Raw genomic sequence first — 19,803 nt, 5'->3', positions numbered from 1 at the left:
TTCAATATTTCTTCTGTTACCCAAGGATTTCTACTAACCCTTTCACTCCTGTATAAAAGTTAATATTAAATTTGCTTTAAAATTTTAAGTGGCTACTGTAAGTGTTCGGCGAAGACGAATCTCTTCTTTCTCCTTCTGCTGCTGGCAAGAACAGCTGAAATAAAACTCTTATACTACGTAGCTTCTCTGTAGAAGTATTGTGAGGTACGTGTATTTGATAGTTGTGTATAACGTAAGCATGATCCGTAGATGTGTTAACTGTTGAGCATGGTATATAAGTTCACGGTGAGCATATAGTCCAGTAATTCTGTTTGTTTTAGGTTGCTGCAGCAGATATGCATCAGGATGCGGAATGCTGACAATAACATAAGGACCGTCGTACAGCAGACGCCACTTCGCGTTGCGCCGCTGAAGAGCAGACGACTTATGGTGAGTACGCAAAAGCACTAACATACCAGCTTTAAATTCCTGCTTCCTCTTGACAGTACGTGCATAAGTTTTGTTCCTAATTTTGGCTTCCGCAGACAGCGTCGCACAGGCTTCCCTTACTTTTTCACCGTGTGTTGTTTACTGAAAAGGAAGTTTTGGTAACGGCGTTGTCCAATCGTTTCTTCTTTACGATCGAATTTGAGTTCATTAGGTTCAAATGGTTCAAATAGCTCTGAGCACTATGGGACTCAACCGCTGTGGTCATAAGTCCCCTAGAACTTAGAACTACTTAAACCTAACTAACCTAAGGACATCACACACATCCATGCCCGAGGCAGGATTCGAACCTGCGACCGTAGCAGTCGCGCGGTTCCGGACTGAGCGCCTAGAACCGCTAGACCACCGCGACCGGCTATCTCTAAGTACACATTTACTTTGGGAGAAGTCAACAGTGCTGTCCTTCTCGCACAATATATCTAAATCTAAAATACAATTAGTGACCAGGTTTTGGACGACGAGGAATGGTCGTTATACGATTCCATTACCTACCTTGACTGTCACAAACACCTATTTCTTAACCGTAGAAGACTTAGTGCCTACGGCAGTTAAAATTTTACAGTTCTGAACAGGACACTCTGGTACTGATTCAAACTCATTCTTGTAAAACAAATTATTATAAAAATCATATTACAATACTCTAACAGCCGCTCCTGCGTCCAGAATAATGGTAGTGGGAATACCACACACAACACTAGTAGTTAAGGCCAAAACAGTTTCATTGGCTGATAAACAACATTATATGTTCTCCTGTAACAGTTCATCAGACAAGTTTTTGTCATGATTATACCCTCTGAGTAATAATGGTTGCTATATCCAACTGTCAGGTACATGATCATTGTGCCGTTGCAAAGTGGGTGTATCAAATAATAAATTTAAATTGAACTCGCTCCCCACTTCTTCCACAGCCATGACCTGGGGCACAGTAGTGACTGTTTTTAGTTTGACGTCGTCACATTTGTAGGCGGTGCAGGCACAGACGGAAGTGTAGTATCACTAGTTCAAATGGTTCAAGTGGCTCTGAGCACTATAGGACTTAACTTCTGAGGTAATCAGTCCCATAGAACTTAGAACTACTTAAACCTAACTAACATAAGGACATCACACACATCCATGCCCAAGGCAGGATTCGAACCTGCGACCGTAGCGGTCGCGCGGTTCCAAACTGTAGCGCCTAGAACCGCTCGGCCACCCCGGCCGGCCAGTATCACTAGTTACTTAGACAATATTTACATTTGGGTATTGTTTATTCCTACCTCCGAACTGTGGCGGTCGTTGCGTTCTCATGTTTTGACTCATCTGCGGGTTCGCAGATGCATTCCAGTTCAAAGTTTGCATTTACGGCGGCGGCAATTGCCACTGGACTGTATTATTGTTTTGCTGCGGTAGTGTCGTAGTGTTCTGACACTGTTCAGCGTATTTGTTGTTACTCCAGCTCTGTTGCTGGTTTTGTGAGTATTGATAGTTATTCTCGTTTCTCTTAAAATTTTTGTTACCATTCTGATACAGTAATTATTATTACCGTTGTAGTAGTAGTAGTAGTAGTTGTTGTTGCTGCTGTTGCGCTGTCTCTTATTTGGGTTGCCGCCCGTAGGGTAAGAAGTATGATAATTTTTGTTTGTGCTGTGTTGACCATGTAGGTTCTGTCTGAACCATTTGAAGCGGTTGATTCTGTTGGCTTGCGTGTCCTACAGCAGCCGGCGCGCCGGAATTGGGTTGGCTACCCTGCATATTTTGCATAGCGCTGGTGTAAACATTGTAGCAATTGTTTTGCCGTGCGGAACGCTGGTCCTCGTAAAGTATATCAACAGAATCGAGCACCGTGAGAAAATTCTCTGCGTCTTTGTCTGGGATGTGCAGAAGTTTTTCTTTGATGTTAGATGGCAGTCTTGCCTTCATTGCGCGGAGGATGTCGGGCAATGCAACCGGCTTGTCAAGGAAATGTCCCATATTTGAATATTTCTCAAAATAGCGGCGCGAATTGCCGTTCTTATGATTGAATGGCTCAGGATCCACAATAATTGTTCGTACGTGACGCATCTGGCGGCTTCATTATACGCCCATACAACTGTGTCGCCTTGGATATAAACAACATAAGATATCCTCCTACGGTCACTCCACGTACGAGGAAATGTATTTCTGAAGGCTTTAAGAAAGGTGACAGGATGTACGGTTCTTTTTTCAGGTATAAATGGCTGAAATTGTCTGTGTTTTATGAGGCTCTGATATTCCTTGCCATTATAGTAATGTTTAGTTTCAGAATAATTACTGTAAGGTTCAACTGGCGAATGTCAAGGGAAATGTTGTTGATAATTATCACGACTGCAATGCAGTGTCATTTCGAGGTGCGTATTGTTGTGAGTACGTAGTGTGCGGTGAGTATGCGTCATAAATGTACTTGTGTTCATTGCCAAACTGTGCGTTTTGGTTGCTATTACCGTCATTGCAGACTGGTTTTACGTAACTGTCAAACTGTCTCGATTGCACAGCGGCAGATTGTGCTGTTTGAATGATTATGTGTTTGCTGTTATGTATAAATTCCGCGACATTGTCGTGGACAACAGCCGGCAATTTTTCTTGAAAACACTCGTCAAAATATTTATATTTTTGCTATATCGAACTGCGAAATTCTCTATTGCTGCATGAGAAATGGTTGTCAGTGTGTAGTCTTACTTTATCAGAAAGCTGTTTGTCAATTGTGTCAACCTTGTTTTCGACATCGGCAGTACGTGTTTTTATAGCATCATGCACTGCCGGATAAGATTTATCTGAGTAATTACAGACTCGCATGTTTTACTGAGATTGTTCACTTGTGCTTGGATACCTGTCACATCTTTGTGTTTTCTTGTAGTAATGAAAACTCTGAAAATTTCGCGTTGAGGACGGACACTTGTCCAGTCAGTCAATTGTTTATCTCCTCAACACGGCTACACGAAATGTCGTTTGACGTTTTAAGTGCAGCTAAATCTGATTTAATTTCATCATGTTGTGTTTTTATCTCGTCATGAGCTGTTTTCAGTGTGGCGCTTAATAGACGTCATCTGTTGATCGACACGTGCGTCAATGTCCTGTTTATTTTGTGTCATTTGTTTCATAATAGCATCGAACATACTGGCAATGCTAGCGATGTGCAACTGTTCCGCCCCACCACGTCGTTAGATATGACGTCAGACACCAAAATGGGTTCGGAACTAGATTTAGGCATATTACTGGTAGACGGTCTATTTTCTAAATTTGCGTCACCAGAATAGTCAATAATATGTCGCTCGTTAGTGTTCGAGTCAACCGTAACTTCACTTGTATTATTTAATGGTATGTCAGAGTCGGATTGCGTCTGTGTTGGAGTCTCTGGTTCTCCATCTTCGCTAATTGTTTTCTGGTACTGACCACGCCACACGTAATGTATGACACAATAAAAATTTAAACTTGTATGAATAATCAGAATAAATGAAAAAATTAATCTCACTTTGCGACAATGCCTGAACAAGAAAATTAAGTGTCGAAAGTAATGGTGGAATTTTGAATACTAATGGCTGCACGCCACATTACGTCGAACAGAACTAAGTTCGGCCATATTGTGAACTGATAAAACTGTATTGTTGCACTGTATGAATAATGAAAATAATTTTGGAAACCGCGATGTAGCTTAAAATCATTACTACGGTAACGGAAAATTGTGATAGATCTACTAAGCAAGCTACGAAAATACAAAGCGCTTGGGCAAGATTGCTGCTGTACAGATGTGGTGCCTTACATTGTATCAGCGATTGCAGCGTAATTTCAGGTGTCGACATACAATCCAGTGATTTGTCTTACTTCAATGTATTCCAGTCTCGTACGCCGTTTGTAGTTTCCAATAAACATGTAACAAAAGGAAGACAACATAGTATGTATAACAATGTGTCCAGACACAAAATCGCCAATTTAATAATTTTTTTTGGTTCATTCGTAACTGGATCGAGACAATACAACGCATTATAGTAATGAATATTAAATAGATATTAATTAAGTTTATGGATTGGTAAAATACGTTTCAGGCAAAATCTCGCCACTTGAGCATGGCATTTTCGTTAAAAGTCCGTTTATATATTTTTACCCGTGTTTCTTCTCTCTGTGGCGAATCGGACTTCGTGAAGAAACACCAACCGAAGATGACGGTGGATCGAGCTGGACGACTTTTTGCATGGAAGTACGGAACATTTTCCCATACTGAGTCACCCAACAATCTTACAATGACTAAAGACATAAAATAAAACATACATGGGTTAGTAATAACAGTATATTCTGAAATAAACACAATTGGAATGACACTTACATTACGTAATTACGAGCGCCGTTTGGTTGTAACTCTTCAATATGTTAATAAAATAATGTAGTACTAATGGCGGTATGCCAATATGTGCGATCTGGACAAGACGTAGAAAACAAAAGGTGACTCTTCCTCTTTGGCCAATAATATGACGATCAAAAATCTTCAAATGTTTCCAGCGGCTGCATACAATATTTACACAGCCGTGGACTATATCTATGGCTCAAATTTTTGTTTATTTCATTACTTATAATTACGTCTTTTTTTGCTAATAAAAGCTCAACATGCAAATGTGCCTTTAAAACTGACATAATTTATTTTTCTTGGCTGAATATGTTCTTAATAGCCTGACTCTCACTTCCATCTCCAAGAAATGGACATTTTGAGAAATCGTTAGTGATGCAACATGTACGCCGCCAGACGTGCGCTATACTATTGCTGTATTACCTACCTCAGGAATTCCATTGATTGTTTTAAAACTGCGCAGAAATACCACAGAAATACCATAGTGCAACGGGAGTGCCACATTGCCAGAAGAGAATAAATTTGCCGGGTTTCTTGCGTAGTTCTGCTGCGATACTGATAACAGATGCATTATATTTTGAGAGTGAAACGGCATGGCAACTAGAAACGTACTTAGAAGTACGCGGGGTAGTGCGATCCTTGTGAGCTAAACGTCTAACTTGCAGACAGATTCGCCGTGAAATTGTGTCGGTATATGGATAAAATACAGTGTCACGCCCAGACACACTGAAATCATGCCAACAATTTGATCAAGGAAGCATAGACGTGGGTGATGATCGACCACAGAGGACAATGTCGGGGCAATCAAATCAAATGTTCAAATGTGTGTGAAATCTTACGGGACTTAACTGCTAAGGTCATCAGTCCCTAAGCTTACACACTACTTAACCTAAATCATCCTAAGGACAAACACACACACCCATGCGCAAGGGAGGACTCGAACCTCCGCCGGGATCAGCCGCACAATCCATGACTGCAGCCAGGGGGGCGCAGAAACCTATGCGCAGAAAGCAACGTGTTTTCTCAGTTGTGCGCATGACGTCACGGTGGAAGCAGCTGTGCCAAACAGTACACAGTTCGAATAGCGTGTGATTGTTTTTCTTGAGTTGTTTTGTGTTTGAAGGAGTATTTTGATTGAGTTCTTTCTTCTGAGGTACTCAGTCAACAGCGGAAACATTCGGAATTCTGGAGTGTTAACGGTTTTTGCTGTAATTGATATTTGATTCGGAACTGAAATAGTTAGCGATAGTGGACAGCGGAATCAACATTGTGTTCGCCAGCTCTGTAGTTTATGGTTCGTCCTGTGAAATTCTTATTGGAGAATCTACAAGTGAGTGAGAAAATTAATTTTTACAATGCCAGGCTGTGCTGTAACAGGCTGTTTTTCCTACAATTGGAGCACAAAGTGAACTTACGTAATGTATCACAGTTTCCCGCGTAACGAAACATTACAAAAACTATGGTCGTCGAAATGTTGAGGGAAAGGCAGTGTAAATGTTGCGCATGCAAGAATATGTTCTCGTCATTTCGCAGAAACAGTTTACTTAAGGGATTTACGGTCTGAATTGCTTAATTTGCCCCGAAAAAGAATGCTCAAGCCAGATGCAGTTCCTTCGCGCAATTTGCCGTGCAGTAGTGCGACTGTCAATGTGTCACCCGCAACAGAAGACAGAACCAAACGGTATAAGAAACGAGAACTACATAAGAAATCTCTGGGAACTCTGGAAAAGCTGTCACCAAATAAGAAACATCATAATAAGAGCACATGTACAGATGACAGTTTTTTTTTTTTTTTTTTGAGACACAGATAAAGTTACTTTAATGAATACTATAGCGGCTTTATAAAGAAGGAATGCTGTTCTTACAAACAAGTGTGTGCAACTTCGAGCTCTTAAGTAATTTCATTTCAATGCGATTGAATGAATAGTTTCTGATTTATTTGAGCCGAGGTTTCGAATTTCAAATGTGTGTCAGTGTGGTTGTGATCTGACATTTTACCGATGTGTGAGGCATAAGCTGTGAAAGAATATAACTCATCAGTTTTAACTGTAATATTTCAGCAGCAGAAAAGCAGTTTAGACATCTCATTTCTGGTATAAACAAAATCTTCTGCCAAAAACTTGACGTAAACGCGCATGCTGTGTCGTCTGCTTGTGAGCGCTTGCTTCCACGCTGACGTCACTAGGCCAGCCAATGGCAGAGCAGAGCGCTTACTGCCGAACCTTATTATTTAGTAACCTTGACTGCAGCGCCTGAGACCGCTCGGCTAATCCCGCGCGGCTCGGGGTAATCAAATCAACGAAGAACATCAGGGAGGCCGGGGGGGGGGGGGGGGGAGAGATTTTCGAACGACGTCATTCAAGCAGGGGTTCTCGAATAGGTGCGTGACCAAGGAATAGATTTCTATCGTCGAAGAGTTTAACATTTGATAGTACGTTCCGAACGTTGCTCACAGATGTGACTGTTGAAAAACGGCGCCATGTATCTGTGTCAGACGTGTTTTTTTTATATGAATGAATGGTGTCTGTTCTTTCTCTACATGCATCCATACAACTGGTTCGCCTGGATGGGCAATGAATCCACCACCTACATTGCGTATGGAGAATTACATTAGATCTCGTGTGGGAATCTCAAAGCAGCGAGGATTGAGGACACGAACGAGAACTGGGGAAAGGTGGCGCTAGATGGGAATGTCGATCGGCCGGGAGGCGTGCTGAGGTAGTCGGCGCAATTACTCTGAACGATGTGTATGGATAGTGCAGTAGTTAACGCAGCTGCGAAGTAAACAGGAAATGCCGAGTTCTAATCCCAGCCCGGCTCACATTTTCATTTGTCGCCGCTGATTCCATATAAAGTGCCCTTTTCTTTCCTTCCTCCTTCCCCCACTTGTTTACCATAAAAGATACTTAGCTTGCTATAACAATGTTTAACTCACCTTTTGAAGTCCCCTCCAATGCATAATATTGCATCAATAGTACATGTACGGCCACAAAATGGTTCAAATGGCTCTAAGCACTATGGGACTATCTGAGGGCATCAGTCCCCTAGACTTAAAACTACTGAAACCTAACTAACCTAAGGATATCACACACATCCATGCCCGAGACAGGATTCGAACCTGCGACCGTAGCAGCCGCTCGGCCACGTACGGTCACAAGCATAGGCTAATATTTGTACTTCTACTGTGTGCTTTGGTTAATTTGAATACGGAGGTAAACAGCGTTTTTACAAAGTGTGTAAATATTTTGACCGATTATGAGTGAATGACTAGAAGAGAAGAAAATTTTTAAAAAAGGTTTTAAATGTGAGCTAGACAGATTTCACGAAACGTATCACTTTCAAAACAACATAAAGCCGTGTGCTACCATAAAATTCGCACAACCTCAGTTGCAGAATGGCCAAGTTGAGGAGCCGTTTATTGCTGTTGGTACGGAACGTAAACTTGGTAAGAGTAGGTAGTAAAAGCCGTTCACGCCAGTGGCGATCGACCGTGACGGCATTCCCGCTATAAGACAGTACCAGCGACGAGCGGCGAGTTGGTGCGGGTATGGCGTCGCAGCACGTGTCGGTTCTCGGCCTGGTTGGGCTCGTGGTCGCGCCCGCAGTGCTTGCGACACTCGGTGTCAACGGCAGCGCGGAACTGAAAGCGTTCGGGCGCAGCGGCGCGCTGAATGTGAGCACCCAAGTCGGCCCACCCCCACGCCTGGTAGCGATCGTCAGGAAAGGTGTGCAGCGCTTCAGGGGTTTGAGGGGCGCCATGGGCAGGCTGCTCAAAACGGGCGGCAGGGAGTTCTTCCGCGTTCTCAGCAGCGTTTTGCCCGGCACCGCCGGCCTGAATGTGCTCGTCTCAAGATCAGGGCCGGTGGCAACAGATAATGTGAACAAGGCGTTCGATGAATTTTGTTCATCACTCAACCAGGTAAGCGTACCAACTGGCTACCTGTTTTGCGCAGCGCTCTATACAGTATTTGCCTTAATTGCGAGAATCACAGTTATCAGTGGACTTTCATAGTTTTTGCGTTACCCAATACCAAATAACTGTTATTAAAATATGAAATACCACACTATTTCGCAAGAAAAAAAATACTTTCACCAATAGTGAACATACGAGGTGCGACAATAAAGTAATGATACTGATGTCGGGCCGGCCGCGGTGGTCTAGCGGTTCTGGCGCTGCAGTCCGGAACCGCGGGACTGCTACGATCGAAGGTTCGAATCCTGCCTCGGGCATGGGTGTGTGTGATGTCCTTAGGTTAGTTAGGTTTAAGTAGTTCTAAGTTCTAGGGGACTGATGACCTAAGATGTTGAGTCCCATAGTGCTCAGAGCCATTTTAACCATTTTGATACTGATGTCAAAAAAATGTTGCTTACCATTTTAGTCAAGTTTAGTGTTGTCTCCTTCAAAGTAGTTCCCTCCTGAATGCACAGACTTTTTCCAGCGCTTCTGCCATTGATGGTAACATTTCTGGAACTCATCTTGTGTAATATCCTCCAAGACCCTCGTCACAGCTTTTTGGACATCTTGTGTTGTTTGAAAATAGTGTCCCTCGCCCGACATTTTGACTCTTGGGAATAGAAAAAAGTCACACGGAGCGTTATCTGGCGAATAAGGTGGCTGTGGTAGTACTGAAATTTGTTTTGAGGTTAAAAATTGCTGTACTGACAGAGCAGTATGGGTTGGTGCATTATCGTGATGCAGAGTCCGACTATCAGCAATGTTGGCACGGACACAAAGAACTCTTTCATGAAGTATTTCTAAAACTTCTTTGTAGTAATATTGGTTAACTGTGTGTCCAGGACAAACAATCCCCTTGGAATCAAAGAAGCACACAAGCATGCATTTCACTTTTGACTTTGTCATGTGAGCTTTTTTTGGTCTGGGTGATCCCTTTGAGCACCATTGCGATCTTTGGCGTTTTTTCTCTGGATCGTACTGAGAAACCCAACTTTCATCACCAGTGATAACACGGCTGAACCATTCTGTATTGATTTCCGTTTGCTCTAACAGATCGGCTGCCACATTTTTCCGTGTTTCTCGCTGTTGTGGTGTGAGATTTTTGTGGACCATTTTTGCACAAATCTTTCTCATACCAAAATCTTCAGTTATTATTAGACGAACCGTTTCTTGACTGATGTTCAATTCTTCTGCAATCATTTTCACAGATAATCTTGGATCAGATCGTATGAGTTCACCCACCCTGGCCAAGTTGACATCCGTCCGTGACGTTGATGGTCGTCCACTGCAGTCTTCATCTTCACCACTCGTTTTGCCTTCAATAAACATTTTATGCCAACGAAAAACTTCAGCTCTTGACATAACCTACTCCCAAAAGCCTTCTGAAGCTTACCGTAAGTTGTCGTTGCGTTTTCACCCAATTTAACACAAAAAGAAATGGCATACCGTTGTGCAATATTATGCGGTCCCATTTCTGTGATGAGAGACACAAACAAGTGTTAACTTATTGCAGCAGAACTCACGACTGAGCAGTTGCATCGATGTGCCACTTGGACTAGAAGCAGCTTATAGACCAAGGTCAAAGATATTGTGCCTACGCAAGCTTGCAGGGTTGCCATATCTTGCAAGGAAAATCAGTCTCATTACTTTATTGTCACACCTTGTACACCTAGTGGGATGTGGGAAACCACCTAAAACAAACTTCAGACTGGGCGGCACACCAATGTTTGTGAATCATGCAACTGAGCTGGGACTTGGGGCCCAGCCAGGAATACACGTAGTGGAATTTGGAAAACCGCCTAAAACAAACTTCAGACTGGGTGGCACACCAGCCCTTATCCTTAACCCTAGCAATACCAACACATTTTCCATAATGTGCATTACCAAGGAGGGGGATTGGCGGGGGGAGGGACACTTTATGCCTACCATAAAAAGATTAACAAGAAAACAAAATTCCTCAATTGTTGCTTATTTATATTATGGACCTGAAAATATCTTTTAGCACCCTTAGCAGTAACAAGCATTTTCCATAACTTGTACTACCAGACTGGACCAAAGAGCATATTTTTAAAATTACTGCATCCCACATTTAAAAATTTATCTACACCAACAAGCGAAATTTTCATTAAATTAATAAAATAAAAATCTATTAAAGTTTTTCTTTATAAATAAGTTCTGACAAATCATGTTTATCTGTACTGACGATTGAAAATTTCATTTAATCAAAAAATAAAAAGCTATGGATTTTAAAAAAATCTCATTTAATGTTTTTCATAAAGAAACATATATCGATCAGATCGTACCTACGTCTTTCATGCACCCAAAATTTCATAAAAACGCTTTCTTTCACTCTACTATTTATAGACAGCTTTTAACTACATGTGTATAAAGTGCACCTTGCGCCTGCTTGTGTTACGAAAATCGGCAGCCTGCTCGAGGGTTAAAATCGACTATTTCCCCTTTGGAAAACTCTGGTGTCTATAAGATTCTTTGTGACACCTGCTCTTCTTACTTCGTAGGACAAACAGGTTGTGCCTTTACAGTCAGACACAAAGAGCATCTTTTAAGAAAAAATGGCATTGGCACCCAAAATTCATCTTTTGCCGACCACCTTCTGATTACAGGTCATGCACCTAAAGCTGTTCATGATATCAACATTTTGCAAACTGAGAAGAAAGGATGTGGATTAGATATTCTCGAAGAATGAGAAATTTTTAAACATCTTTCTCGAAATGATGGCCTAATTCTTAATGAGCAGCAACAATTACATAATAAAAGGTTCTTCAGCGGTATAAAACCATTACTTGATATTTTATATCGTGTTTCCTTGTGCAGTTACCAAAATATTTTTTGTAAGTCAACTCATAATTTTGTTAAATGGTTTATATTGGCTACTTTCCACTTTATGCCGTTTGTCCATTCACTGAGTTATTCAGCTCCCTTTTTAATTCTATTATGGCGTTTCCAGTCTTTAAACTGTACTTCTAAGCTCTTATGTAGACAAAATGTTACCATGTCTGCTGCTGCCAGATAAAATATTGCCTTTTACTTCATGTACTAAACAATTTTCATCATAATATTCCTCTGTCTATATTTTGAATGTTAAGTAGCTTGTTTGTATTTGCCTCAGTCTGATGTTACCTGTAGCTCAAAAACCTGTAGCTAGAAAGCTACTGTAAAGAAAATTGTAGATTGAGTAATAGCGATTTAGAAAATCATTCTAAAGAAAAGATTATTTAAATGTAGCTAGATAAGATCTCTTAGTGTTGTATTGAATATTTTAATAAGAAGGAAATGAATAAGAGTGAGCTAAGATATAAAACTGGCAACAGTCTTGCCACAGTGGATACACCGGTTCCCATGAGATCACCGAAGTTAAACGCTGTCGGGCGAGGCCGGCACTTGGATGGGTGACCATCCAGCCGCCATGCGCTATTGCCATTTTTCGGGGTGCACTCAGCCCCGTGACGCCAATTGAGGAGCTATTCGACCAAATAGTAGCGGCTCCGGTCGAAGAAAACCATCATAACGACTGGGAGAGTGGTGTGCTGACCACACGCCCCTCCTATCCGCATCCTCAGCTGAGGATGATACGGCGGTCGGATGGTCCCGATGGGCCACCAGTGGCCTGAAGACGGAGTGCAAAATATAAAACTATAAAAAACTTCGAACAAATTGTAAAACGAAAAAATTTAAAATTATTCTAAACTTAATAAAGAAAAATTAGTTCAACATATTGTAAATCCTGTTGACGATATTAATAATAATGATAACGATCTGAATGAAAATTCTTTAAAAGAATTTTATGAAATTTGTAAAGAGAAAAATTTTAAAAGTTATTCTGAACTTAATAAAGAACAATTAATCAATCTCATCAAGTAATCTGAGGACGATATAAATAATAATGATAATGAATAGAAGAATAAATCATCAAAAGATGTTTATAAATCTGTAAAATGAGAAAATTAAGAAATTATTCTAAACTAATATGTGACCTTTCAGACCAGGAGCTGTATCTTTTAGATACTAAAGTCTCGTGTTTCCTTGTCCGGCGACTGTAGAAAATGTATTTGAGAGGCCACAACAAAAACCTGTAATAAGAATATTTATTTCATTTTATGAATATGTCTAATAATTGGCGAGCATGACAGGAGTATTGTAATTGTGTACTAATGTTTATTTTATTTGTTATAACATGCTGCAAAACTGTTGATGTTCGGAGAGCCACTGCAACGGAAAAGTAAAATTTATCTGATGAGAAAATGAAAAGGAGAATTTAAGAGAGGAAAACAGAAAAGGTAAGGTGCAGCAGTGGATAGTGGCAGCACATTAGCAAGAGCGCTTATGTGTTATAGATTTTATTATGTGAAAAGTTGTTTAGTTTGAAGTTGATGCAGCACTTTTCATTTCAAAATTCATATAACATACACTCGAACTACTATAGAGTATAACAACAAAACATTGAACATTGTTCTAACAAGATTGCTTCGTTCAGCTACATCTTCTGTAGAACGGCCGATCCATCGATGCAGCAGTTCCGTATTCAGGTACCCAGAAACTTCATGATGAAACTGGGGTGGAGCCCCATCCTGCTTAAAGATGAACAGAGAGTCCAATTGCATCTGAGGCATCAGCCATTGCTGCAACATGTTCAAACAGGAATATCCAGTGACAGTGCTCTCTGCAAAGAAGAATTACCCGTACAGTTTTTGACATGAAAAGGCATAAAAAACATTTACCTTTGGGGAATCAGGCTCAAATTAAATGCATTCGTGTGGATGCTTTGTACCCCAGATTTGACAGTTATGCCTGTTCACTTTCCCATTAGTGTGAGAAGTGGCTTCGTCACTAAAAATTAAGTGATCAACAATGCCATCCCCATCCTCATTCAGTTGTTGCAACTGTGAACAAAACTCAAAACGCTTGTCTTTGTCGTCATCATTGAGCTTCTGCACTAGCTCCAATTTGAATGGTTTCATAGGCAGCTTCTGCCACAAGACTTTCCACACAGTCATTGCAGCCATTTAGAGTTCACATGATGCACGATGCACTGATTTTTTTGGACTCCTTATGAATGTATCTCATACACGCTCCACATTCACTTCACTCACACTGGGATGTCCGCTTCTCTTTGCCGGGCACAAGCAACCTGTCTTAACGAATTTGTTGTGCCAATGGTAAATGGCCTTCCTTATTGGTGGATTTCTAACTGTACTTGGTTCTAAACAACCGTTGCACAGCTGTAGCACACTTGTTTCTGTCAAACTCCAACACACACAAATCTCGCTCGACAGCCGAACTCGCCACGTTTGCGAATAGCACTGACTATCAGCAAATTCCCAAACTACGCTGTGGCAGTATACATGAAAAAAAGCTTTCAGGATTTCTCTTCAGAATGACATATGTATAGTATCTGTAGCTGTGCGGGATTAGCCGAGTGGTCTTAGGTGCTGCAGTCATGGACTGTGCGGCTGGTTCCGGCAGAGGTTCGAGTCCTCCCTTGGGCATGGATGTGTGTGTTTGTCCTTAGGATAATTTAGGCTAAGTAGTGTGTAAGCTTTTTTTGATATCTGTACAATCTTTGGTTCTTGTGCAATAAATAACTGAAAGTGTGCCCAGACTGTATGTACACCCTGTACAATAAACATTGTTCAGGACCCAAGATCCAGTTAGTGTGTGAACAATATGATACTACTAGCAATGAACTTAACTCAAATGTTTTGAGTCATCCTGATCTTAACGAAGATTTCTGTATCGTAAGCGATGCATCATGCACAGGGCTTGGAGCATTTACTTTTCAGGTAAGAGGAACTGGGGACAACCAAGATGTAAAAATTATTGGTTTTGTCAGTCGAAGTCTAAATGAGTGTGAATGTACTTATTCAGCGACAGAGTTGGTACTCTGGGAATTATATGGGCTTTTAACAAATGTAAATATTATATTTTTCGATGACATGTAAAGGTATACACTGACCATAAGGCGTTAATCTCGTACATCCACGATTAACGCGGCAATGACCTTGCAGAAATACTCGTTCGAAATAACATACATAAAAGGTAAAGACAACATAGTTGCTGACGCTTTGTCACGTCTACCTCAGGGACTATCTCGTGATGTAGAAGATCTGGAAAATATGAACGATTATGGAAATCTGTGCTAAGTTCTCTGAGACCAAACTGCTGAGGTCATCGGCCCCTAGGCTTTCACTCTACTTAATGTAACTTAAACTAACTTATACTAAGGACACCACCCACACTCATTCCCAAAGGAGTCGAACCTCCTATGGGGGCAGCCACGTGAACCGTGGCAAGACACCTTAAACTTCATGGCTACCCCTCACAGCTATGAGCGATTATTGCATCCTGTTGAGGCAAGACAAACACTGGTGTCAGCATTATATAGACCTGTGTAGGAATATGTCAACACTACAGAAGGCTGACAGTAGGTGGAGCAAAGTAAGATCGACAATAACAAACAATGCTGACCATCCTATTGGAAAGCACTGTAAACTATACCAGGATCAGACAGTAACCAATGTGCAACCATATTCCACAAGAATCACAAGCAAATCTAACATGGCATACACATTTTACTTCTATACACTATGGCACAAAGATGTGTATGAAGCAATTAAACAGTTACTGTCATTTCACAAAGATGCAAAGGAAAATTACAGAGTTATCAAAACATGTACTATTTGTCAAAAGGCAAAGCATGAGCATCTAGATTGTAGAGTAGAACTGCATCTCATTATTCCCAGTAAACCTAAAGAAATCATAGCTACAGACATAAGTGGACCATATCCTAGAAGTAGAGAGGGTGTCAAATATATACTCATTCTGTATGACTCTTTGTCAAAATATGTGAAACTACACTCCTGGAAATGGAAAAAAGAACACATTGACACCGGTGTGTCAGACCCACCATACTTGCTCCGGACACTGCGAGAGGGCTGTACAAGCAATGATCACACGCACGGCACAGCGGACACACCAGGAACCGCGGTGTTGGCCGTCGAATGGCGCTAGCTGCGCAGCATTTGTGCACCGCCGCCGTCAGTGTCAGCCAGTTTGCCGTGGCATACGGAGCTCCATCGCAGTCTTTAACACTGGTAGCATGCCGCGACAGCGTGGACGTGAACCGTATGTGCAGTTGACGGACTTTGAGCGAGGGCGTATAGTGGGCATGCGGGAGGCCGGGTGGACGTACCGCCGAATTGCTCAACACGTGGGGCGTGAGGTCTCCACAGTACATCGATGTTGTCGCCAGTGGTCGGCGGAAGGTGCACGTGCCCGTCGACCTGGGACCGGACCGCAGCGACGCACGGATGCACGCCAAGACCGTAGGATCCTACGCAGTGCCGTAGGGGACCGCACCGCCACTTCCCAGCAAATTAGGGACACTGTTGCTCCTGGGGTATCGGCGAGGACCATTCGCAACCGTCTCCATGAAGCTGGGCTACGGTCCCGCACACCGTTAGGCCGTCTTCCGCTCACGCCCCAACATCGTGCAGCCTGCCTCCAGTGGTGTCGCGACAGGCGTGAATGGAGGGACGAATGGAGACGTGTCGTCTTCAGCGATGAGAGTCGCTTCTGCCTTGGTGCCAATGATGGTCGTATGCGTGTTTGGCGCCGTGCAGGTGAGCGCCACAATCAGGACTGCATACGACCGAGGCACACAGGGCCAACACCCGGCATCATGGTGTGGGAAGCGATCTCCTACACTGGCCGTACACCACTGGTGATCGTCGAGGGGACACTGAATAGTGCACGGTACATCCAAACCGTCATCGAACCCATCGTTCTACCATTCCTAGACCGGCAAGGGAACTTGCTGTTCGAACAGGACAATGCACGTCCGCATGTATCCCATGCCACCCAACGTGCTCTAGAAGGGGTAAGTAAACTACCCTGGCCAGCAAGATCTCCGGATCTGTCCCCCATTGAGCATGTTTGGGACTGGATGAAGCGTCGTCTCACGCGGTCTGCACGTCCAGCACGAACGCTGGTCCAACTGAGGCGCCAGGTGGGAATGGCATGGCAAGCCGTTCCACAGGACTACATTCAGCATCTCTACGATCGTCTCCATGGGAGAATAGCAGCCTGCATTGCTGCGAAAGGTGGATATACACTGTACTAGTGCCGACATTGTGCATGCTCTGTTGCCTGTGTCTATGTGCCTGTGGTTCTGTCAGTGTGATCATGTGATGGATCTGACCCCAGGAATGTGTCAATAAAGTTTCCCCTTCCTGGGACAATGAATTCACGGTGTTCTTATTTCAATTTCCAGGAGTGTATATGCCATAAATTGCGCAACTGTCAGCACAATCATCTAATATAATTTCCATAGTTGTATAATAGTTCACCCACCTGAAATGATTCCCTGACCTGTGCATTTAGATAAAACGGTTAAGTTCCTTGAATACCCTTTCACACATTTTAGATTTCAGGCAAAATCTTGAGATAAGGATTAAATGGGTAAGTAGAGATTATATAACTAGCGTAGGCAAACATGTCGCCATCCTTTCGGACAATACATCATATAACATAGATTTCAAAATGACAAAGGAAGCAGGCAAATGTTGTAAATGAACGAAATCATTGCACAACACTGGAAAAGAGGTTAGAGTCCATAAACACACCAAGTGCTGTATCTTGTAGCTCGATTCAGAGTAGTTTTAATTATTGCTGTAACTGGAGTTTTTAGTCAATAATAAGCGCTTTACCTCATGTGTTGCTGTGCGACTTGTGCTGGGCCTAATCTTTTCTTTCATGTTGCAGTAGTAATTAAAGAAAAAGTATGATGACATAAAAGAAACACTCATTGAATTGCTGCATAAAGAAATGTATAGTAGAATGTTTAGAATGACAGAAGTACACAGACAGAAATCTTTTAAAAGTGTAAACAAAATCGTATAAATGCTGACAGGAATATTCTAAGGCACCATAAAATGTGGTAAATTCAAACACTGAAGTTCAGCGTAGTGTACAGCAAAACATATGTAAGGCTACAGCAAGTAGCAAAAACAAACATAAATGAGTGAACACCACAGGTATGAGAAGTAATGTGGAATTTGGAGGGCGAAATATTCTCAGAAACTCGACGACAACCCAACTGCCAAATAGACTTGTAAACAGGGGTCAAAGCAGAAATTCAATCCTCTTCCTCACGGTACTGCAAGGAACGAGTGTGTTATGACACATGTTCCAAAATGAAGCGCCACCACGAACACCACAAGATGGATATTGTTGTGTGCATGTGTTATTCTGAAAAAAAGTAGCATCGTAAGAAAACAAACATTGTATGTACAGCATGGAATGGACATGGATTAAGAGAAAAGATTCTTTTAACAGTGATGTCGAATAAATAGTTAACTTCAGCAGCACTAACTGTAGAACGATTTTAAGTTTTCTCAGCACTTTCTCAGCACTTTGCTATGATGGACAATCTGCAATGACATTAAAAATCGCGAAATTGATGACATCAGTACGTTGTACTGATCTTCAGTCCAGAGACTAGCTTGATGCAGCTCGCCATGCTACTCTTTCCTGTGCAAGCTTCTTCATCCCAGTACCTACTGCAACCTACATTCTTCTGAATCTGTTTAGTGTATTCATCTCTTGGTCTCCCTCTACGATTTTTACCCTCCACGCTGCCCTGCGCTACTAAATTGGTGATCCCTTGATGCCTCAGAATATGTACTACCAACTGATCCCTTCTTCTAGTCAAGTTGTACCACAAATTTCTCTTCTCTCCAGTTCTATTCAGTACCTCCTCATTAGTTATGTGATCTACCCATCTAATCTTCAGTATCCTTCTGTAGTACCGTATTTCGAAAGCTTCTATTCTCTTCTTGTCCAAACTATTTATCGTCCACGTTTCACTTCCATACATGGCTACATTCCATACCAATACTTTCAGAAACGACTTCCTGACACTTGATGTCCTGATACTTGATGTTAACAAATTTCTCTTCTTCAGAAACGCTTTCCTTGCCATTGCCAGTATACTTTTTATATCCTCTCTACTTCAACCATCATCAGTTATTTTGCTCCCCAAATAGCAAAACTCCTTTGCTACTTTAAGTGTCTCATTTCCTAATCTAATTCCCTCAGCATCCTCCGACTTAATTCGACTACATTCCATTATCCTCGTTTTGCTTTTGTTGATGTTCATCTTCCATCCTCCTTTCAAGACACTGTCCATTCCGTTCAACTGCTCTTCCAAGTCCTTTGCTGTCTCTGACAGAAATACAATGTCATTGGCAAACCTCAAAGTTTTTATTTCTTCTCCATGCATTTTAATTCATACTCCGAATTTTTCTTTTGTTTCCTTTAGTGCTTGCTCAATATACAGATTGAATAACATCGGGGAGAGGCTACAACCCTGTCTCACTCCCTTCCCAACCACTGCTACCCTTTCATGCCCCTTGACTCTTATAACTGCCATCTGGTTTCTGTACAAATTGTAAATAGCCTTTCGCTCCCTGTATTTTACCCCCGCCGCCTTTAGAATACATCAGTATACATACTATAAATATAAGCAACATTTATTTTGTGCATGAAAAACGAATTGTATTTATTGCAGTATCTGTTATATATTTTCCTTGTTTTTTCTATGTTAAAATATATCATTTCCTCTTCTTTTGATGATTTTGATGTGAGAAGCCAAATATTTAACCATGTGTGACAAGTATTAAACTGTTGCACACTGTACTCTGGAAAGACTGGCTTACAGCGAGCTACTGTGCATATCAGAGGCTGTTGGGATATGAATCTTGTGTGATGCTGTGTTTGATGTATTGATGATCCTGAGATTACAATAATGTGACAAGAAGCAGAATGTGAGAACTTAAATTTGATTATTGTATATAAATTTGAAATAGGCCTGGTATATGCATGTTTTTGAAGAATCTCATAAAGAAGCTTAAGAAGTAAATAGTTCGACTGCAGTTTGACACTCAGTCTAACTAATTAGGGGTTTAGGATAATAGATCTTTTAAGGAAAAGCCATAATTCTGTATGGAAT

At 41.7% G+C, this 19,803-nt stretch overlaps 1 protein-coding gene across 1 annotated transcript in view; it reads left to right on the top strand.

Moving 5' to 3' along the window:
- Window positions 1–8,366: 8,366 nt before the first annotated feature.
- The window catches only part of LOC124606493, a 48,263-nt gene continuing 36,826 nt past the window's right edge, over window positions 8,367–19,803 (top strand). Inside the window, exon 1 of the mRNA XM_047138475.1 lies at window positions 8,367–8,738. Coding sequence (XP_046994431.1) covers window positions 8,367–8,738 — 372 coding nt within the window. The remainder of the gene's footprint in view (window positions 8,739–19,803) is intronic.

This window comes from Schistocerca americana, chromosome 3 (genome assembly GCF_021461395.2).
Source record: "Schistocerca americana isolate TAMUIC-IGC-003095 chromosome 3, iqSchAmer2.1, whole genome shotgun sequence".
Lineage (NCBI taxonomy): Eukaryota > Metazoa > Arthropoda > Insecta > Orthoptera > Acrididae > Schistocerca > Schistocerca americana.
The sequence above is the reverse complement of the archived record's forward strand: the minus strand, read 5'-3'. Positions and strand labels throughout refer to the sequence as shown.